General features: G+C 47.7%; 1 protein-coding gene across 2 annotated transcripts in view; it reads right to left on the bottom strand.

The window, feature by feature from the left end:
• Positions 1-606: 606 nt before the first annotated feature.
• The window catches only part of LOC100749741 (zinc transporter ZIP11), a 17253-nt gene continuing 10729 nt past the window's right edge, over positions 607-7130 (bottom strand). For both annotated transcript variants that reach the window (XM_003494878.4, XM_012393742.3), the window contains exons 5-6: positions 4673-4930; positions 607-2492 (exon numbers count right to left, since the gene is read on the bottom strand). In XM_003494878.4, coding sequence (XP_003494926.1) covers positions 2414-2492; positions 4673-4930 — 337 coding nt within the window. In that variant the 3' untranslated portion in view covers positions 607-2413. The remainder of the gene's footprint in view (positions 2493-4672; positions 4931-7130) is intronic.

Below are 7130 nucleotides of genomic sequence, written 5' to 3' on the forward strand. Positions count from 1 at the left end.
ACGGGTCGACTCGTTGCACCGGGCAACCGAGTGGTGCAGCCGTCCTCGTCGCTCGGCTCCATTCATGCCTCGACTCTCTTTGGGTTATGCAACTGTTCGGTGAGACGGGAGACGCGAGACGAGGATTGCGTCGACTGCGCCGATACTGTACGCTCGTTTCACCGAATCTTACCTCACGAACAGCTTGGCTAACTCGCCGGACTAACCTTCCGTCGATGCACGGCTCCGTGCACGTCACGCAGCTCTTCCTCTGCCGCGAACGCGCCGGCTACAACTGCGCAACGATCCAATTTCGTTTCCCTTTCTGACGATTAACCCTTTCGAGGCTAATGGGACACGTCTGTCCCATCTGTCAGAGACACTGCAACATCGTTAGAATCGTTTCAATCTCGCTGATTACGAGATCTATCGGGATACACGACTCCGTGTGAAACGAGATCGCGTCAGCCGATACCGTAGTAAGAAAATTTCGCCTCTAAAGGGTCAACGCGTTAAGGATCGAACGGTGAAACAACAGGATATGTTAAACGAGCAGCGAAATGCCGGGCACACTTTGCGCCATTACGTTGCGGACCAGGACGAGGAACAGTAAAAATATCCTGCCGATATTCCGTCTAACGGCCGTAATTCGTACTCTGTTTTATTGCTCTTGATACAAACAATTTACTCGTATCAGTATAGAGAAAGATTCCAGTCGCACATTTTTATTTTACGATCGAACGACGCTTCTGTCCCGAAAGCCTTCCCACTGGATACAAAACCTAGGATACTTAATACCGATATAGCTCTACTTTGTCGGTTTATAATTTGCAGAAAGTTTCCAAAGCACCACTTTCGTCGTAAAGACGACTGACATCGCACTTTACATGCACTGGTTCGATACAAAACATGCGACGATCGATTTCTTTCCTCTCTCTTTCTCGCGCTCTGTTTCTGTCTCTTACGAACAACGTTTGGCTCGAGATCGTCGACGAAACTGCAACTACGAGGATCGTACGCGGACGTAGGAACCTGAGAAACCGCACTACCACGATATACACGTGAAAAGTATCGATTCGTCCAGTGTGCATGACGATTCGATCGATCACACGTGCCTCGAGCTTCTCCGTGTACAAGTAACGCGCGAATTTCTTACGTCTATGTATCGATTTGTTATATACGAAAAAATAGTATTTTTGTCTTATAAGTAGTGATCCAGCGCCGAGCGTGAAACGAAACGGGCGTTCCGTTAACGGTAGGTACTATACATTATTATTATTATTATTATTATTATAGTGAATGGATAAAATTACATACGTACTGTTCGAAGCATCGTAAAATTCATTACGATAAATATCGGTATGCTTGGGATGGGAAATAGAAAATATTTTACAATGGCAAGATGGCAGTTGTAAACTTACTTATCTAAAAAACAAGATACTGCAGCACGTGCGAGTTTATCGCACGTTTAACCGTTTAAGTTTTCGGATCGATCGCGAACGACGAACTGATTGGACAAGATACGTCCTGGATACAGCGTAATAAACGTGCGTGCATTTATCTAGCGTGCAGCGAACGATTGCGTACGTGTCGTGCGAAAGACACTTTGAAATTGCCACATTCGTATTATTCGTGAGAGAATGCATTTGAAAGAAAGCTACGTAAAATGTTACGTAAGAAAGTAAGGGGAGTTGCACCGAATCATTGCGACTATATTTCTAAACGAAATTGGCTATCACAAGATTTGCCTTCTCGTCCCGAGTTCGGCATTTTTCTTATCTTTCGATCGGTCATTGCAGTATCTTCGCAATACTGAATCGAAATTTCCCATTAACCGAGACGATAAATAATATATAGATTAAGGATAAGAGAATAAGAGGGTGAGAAGTAGACAGAGCCGGTTTTTAAATCGCGAACAAGGGCAAACGATCTTCTACACGTTTCCTTTGGTCGCAACGAACACGGCGTAGAATGTTGTAAAGCGTAACCGGAGGTCGTCGCCTGATTGATCTAATTGACTTCTATATCGGATCAACAAAGACTAGATTCATGGAAGACACACTCGGATAATTTTGAGGCGGTATACGATCGAACTTGGCATCTCGTTCAACGAGAAGAAAGCCCGATCGAATTGTCGGAACTTCGAGATCGTTAGCGGTTAACGCGCCGCGTTAACTCCGCTTCGATCTCCACACTCGACCGTGAAATTCGACCGTGAAATTCGACCGTGAAATTCGACGGAATGCCGCGAGACAGAAATTATTAGGAATTTCTCGCGTTTGATATCGAGTTGCTCGGGAAGTTCGTTGCGATTTTTAAAGAAAATTGGCTTTAAAGATCGAAACGAGCTTCCCAAAGGAACAACGACTCTATCGAACGTATCTATAAACCTAGACGCGCATCTATTTCTGCAAATGTCTTTTATCGCACGATCCTAGCCTAATCCAACGTCCAGAGACATCATTACCAAAAAGCCAACGATCGCGGCCCAGCTGGCGAGTTTACCGTTTCCACTGTAATCAGAAAGCAAGAAATACGTTTTCTTCTTAAAGATGCAAACTGATTAAGACACACCAATACGCTCTTTCTCTCTCTCTCTCTCTCTCTCTCTCTCTCTTTCATATCCAAGGATGGATGCAGAGGAACGTGAACGTAAAACTGGATATCTGAACGAACGAGGATCGATGGAAAGGAACTGGAGGAGGACTTGGATGCTCGGACGATCTGTTCGACGCTGATGACGAAAAATGGCGGTAGAAAGAGAAGAGTGGTACGAAAAATAGGAATCCGAGTGAACGTTCGAAGACGATCGAGGTGCGGAGATGGAAACGAACAACGGGAAGAAAAAATAGCAGGATAGCGAGAAATAAAAGGGTTTTCGCGATATAAGTAGGGATTAAGTACACACAAAACACACACGCTCGTAGCCGGTATTGCACGTCACGGCTTGTTGATTTCGTAAATTATACACGGCCATCAATTTTAACGGCCGGTGAAATGTGCCGTTGTGTTTCGGTGGGCGTTCTACCATATCAATCATATCCGCGCGGTAAATACCTCCTTTCGGTGTGCCTCAGAAATTTGTATTTTTATTAGCCATTACGGTTCGCGGTCGGTGGACAAACGACGCGATTCGACGCGATTCGACGCGATTCGACGCGACAAATATCGATCGAGATCTCTCCGCCAAGTATCATCGACAGCATGGCGCGTATCTTTCGAACCACAGGCTGCTTTCAAAAAAAGTAGACGATTGCCGTTAGCTGCGAGGCTACGGGCCCGAAACGAGGCATTCCTTTTCACCGAACAGACAATCATGCAAACGATCACCGAGGACCGACCGTTCCAAGAATCCGGCTAGCTTCGTATCAGTTGAGAAACCCGTGAGTCGAAGAAAAATTAATTCCCGAGATACGTGACAAGTCCGAATTCTTTCGATAGCTTCTACATAGCAGAGCCGTGTTTCTTGTCTTTCGTTTTTAGAGCTGGTTCTTGCGCACGCGTGTGCGTCGCTACGAAAACTAATCGATTCTCGGATCTCGCAAACTTTCTCCTCGTCCTTATTCTTTCGCGCTTCTTTTTTCGATATCGTTCGATCTTACAGGGAGCGCGTTTACCTTTCGCGAGAAACTCTGCTGTCCTGCTAAACCAGAAAGCAAAGCGAGCATTGTAATCTCTCTCTCTCTCTCTCTCTCTCTCTCTCTCTCTCTCTCTCTCTCTCTCTCTCTCTCTCTCTCTCTCTCTCTCTCTCTCTCTCTCTCTCTCTCTCTCTCTCTCTCTCTCTCTCTCTCTCTCTCTCTCTCTCTCTCTCTCTCTCTCTCTCTCTCTCTCTCTCTCTCTCTCTCTCTCTCTCTCTCTCTCTCTCTCTCTCTCTCTCTCTCTCTCTCTCTCTCTCTCTCTCTCTCTCTCTCTCTCTCTCTCTCTCTCTCTCTCTCTCTCTCTCTCTCTCTCTCTCTCTCTCTCTCTCTCTCTCTCTCTCTCTCTCTCTCTCTCTCTCTCTCTCTCTCTCTCTCTCTCTCTCTCTCTCTCTCTCTCTCTCTCTCTCTCTCTCTCTCTCTCTCTCTCTCTCTCTCTCTCTCTCTCTCTCTCTCTCTCTCTCTCTCTCTCTCTCTCTCTCTCTCTCTCTCTCTCTCTCTGTTTCCCCTCTTTTACTTCCTTCGGCCTTTTGGAAATGATCACACGCGGTGCAACGCATACGAGAAACGAGCTTCTCGCCTGTCGGAGGTCAAACAACGGTTTACAGAGGGGTTTGTCACTTTTGTGTTTGTCGGAGCCTGGAGGGTTCCCGAGGGAGCGAACTTGGCTCCACTATCTCAGGAGGAAAGCGCGTCCGTACGGTACCGTCTCGTCGGCCAGAGCGGTTAGATCGCACGCGAAATACAAAAGGAGCCAATTATAATGACAATGCGTCTTCAGCTAGGCAGTCGAGCCTGGGAAAGAAATTCGCCACGTCCGTTTTGCCGACGCTGCGCTAACTACGCTACTGCCGTCACGCGCCATTGTACCGTAATCGTTCTCGAACATGCGCCGTACATGCGCCTCTATCTTTCTAGACCTGTACGACCGTATCCTCTTTACTTTTTCTTCGTACAACGACCACCGCAACAACAATAGCAGTTTCAGAAGAGAGAAAGAGAGATTTCTACGCTCTTATTCCCAATTTCTATGCAAATGTAATAAAAATTGTACCAACCTCTGATGCGCTTCCGGAACGATATCGTCGATCACGACATAGATCATTGCACCGGCTGCGAAGGCAAGCGCATAAGGTAGCGCGGGTTCAGCGAACGTCACTCCGGCTGCGCCAAGGACGCCGGCCAGAGGTTCTACCATCCCTGAGAGTTGTCCGTACCAGAAACTCTTCAACGTACTAATTCCAGCCGCTTGAAGGGGCAGAGCCACCGCCAGTCCCTCGGGAAAATTCTGGATACCGATTCCGATTGCAAGGTTTCTGTAATAAAAACGTACAACGCGATTGAGTGGTAGTAGGTTGAACGCGTTCTCCTAAGCAACGCCGATGTGACAGGAAAAATAAGCGTGTCTGGTTTAGCGAGAAGCGCGTATCGCGATCGAACGATAAGGATAAAGGTGAGGAGACAAGGTGACTTTGTCGCGAGTCAACTTGCACCGTCTCATCCGATCCCGGTGAGTTCTTGAAACTGGTCGACGACTTCGACATTCTCTAGATTTTTCCATTTGCTCGGTTCGAGCGATGCGAGCTGCTTCTACGACGAACCTTCCACTCTCTTGTCCTATGCGTGGCAAACTGATCGTTCACTCTCGAATCTCGACATAGACGTTACGTAGATAGGACACGTTACGTGTCCGCCTTTTCCTTCTTGTAAATTTGTAGATCGCTGTTACATCACGAGTAGATCCTGAAGCGTGCCGAAGGGCGAGAATAGAAGAACAAAAATAAGAGAACGAGTTACGCGCTGAGTGTACGAGCCAATTACGATCGCCTACTGTTTGGAAATTTCCAAGTCGATCGATCTCGGCGGTCGCACGTACCACGGCAATTCGATAGAACGACAAGCAAGGGAGAGAGAACGGCACGAAGAAATCGCCGGATATTAGCCAGAATATTCGAATACGAAAGCACAGTTCACGAAACAAGTTGAGTAAAACAACAAATCGAAAAGACGAATAGACGACAGAAAGCCAAAGTGATTATCGCGTTGGTAAGAAGAGATCGATGACGATGGAAAAACTTTGCAATGTTCGGTTCTTGACCGATCGAGGAGACTATGGACGGGCGGATGAATTGCCGATAGGTCGACGATTAGAATTTTCAAGCGACAATAGACAAGCGGTCGATCGATAGAGAATAGCAGAGATGGTCGAGCAGGTGAATGAATGACGCGAACCAAGCTCCTCCTTCCGATGCATGATCACCGTGCTCTCTCGTACATGCCGAGCACATGGTATGGTATGTCATGCCGCGGCGTGTAGCACGTTATTTCATAGGACGGCATCGCCGTCGCGTTCCTACAGCATCGACGTACATAAGTGGTTGTACAGTTAACCCGTCGGGTCCGGCTGTTCGCCAGTTGCATCAGGGGAGGTCACCCGAGTTCCAAGAATGATCGTCCCCTACCACACCACTCTTGGCTTCACCTTCTTACGTTTCTCTCTTTCTCTCGTTCTTCCACTCTGTCCCTCTCCATCGTTCCTGTGCTCCTTCGCCTCTTTTCTCTCGCTCCTTCGAACCGCGCCCTCCTACAGCCAGGTTTCTTTTCCTTCCTGATTTCTTCTTTCTGATTTCCACGGTCAGCGCCGTGATTTCCCGATTCGTCTACCCTATCACCAGACAGCTAGACCCCGGCCAGCGTCGTTCTAGCGCTTCTCGCTGCCTAATCCAGCGGAGTTCGGATTCTTCCGTTTTTCAAATTCATCTTGTCCCCATTGTCCTATTTTGTTACGATACGAGATGGTCGCCTCACCCTACGCGATAATCAAATTTACTTAAGAAACAACGTCCGAGTGTCTTCATCATCCTTTACGAGCGGATGAAGTAACTCGTTTGCTAGGGCTCGTCTTCTCCCTTGTTCCCAACTGTCGCTACTTTCTAAATCGGAAAGTGTCCATCGCGTTGGTATCCAACTAGTCGTCGCGATTCGTGAAATAGACGTAAAGGGAGAGAGGAGAGAGAGAGAGAGACAGAGAGAGGAGAGAGAGAGAGAGAGAGACAGGCCCATTCATAAATTTGTCCGCGTTGTCGCGCGCTAGAGAGATCACGCGGCTAAGGTTCGCCTTTCAAATTAGAAACGGAGGTATTCCATCGCCCGGGGAATTACGCGCGAGGGCGTCGCGCTGTCTCGAGCCGCGAATCGGAGATTTCTCCGAGCAGAAACGGTATAGATCTCGCCAAACTGGTATCTATTAAAAGGCGAAAAAAGGTAGCACACCGATGTTTTGATTGTCATGGTCAAACTCGTAGCGGAGTTACCGTTAGACGTGCGTATTCGATCGAGCGCCGGTTCTACGGGCGGCAGCCATAAAAATTAGCTTCGAGGCGATGGAAAATAAATACGTTGAACCGGTGACGTCGTAGATATCGAAGAACTTAACGGATCATCGAGGCGGTGTAGCTTTGTCAATGTGTACCAAAATGGCGACCGGAGTAGTTTCGTTGGACGCATCGCCGGTCG

The sequence above is a fragment of the Bombus impatiens genome, unplaced genomic scaffold, assembly GCF_000188095.3.
Source record: "Bombus impatiens unplaced genomic scaffold, BIMP_2.2 scf_4016, whole genome shotgun sequence".
Lineage (NCBI taxonomy): Eukaryota > Metazoa > Arthropoda > Insecta > Hymenoptera > Apidae > Bombus > Bombus impatiens.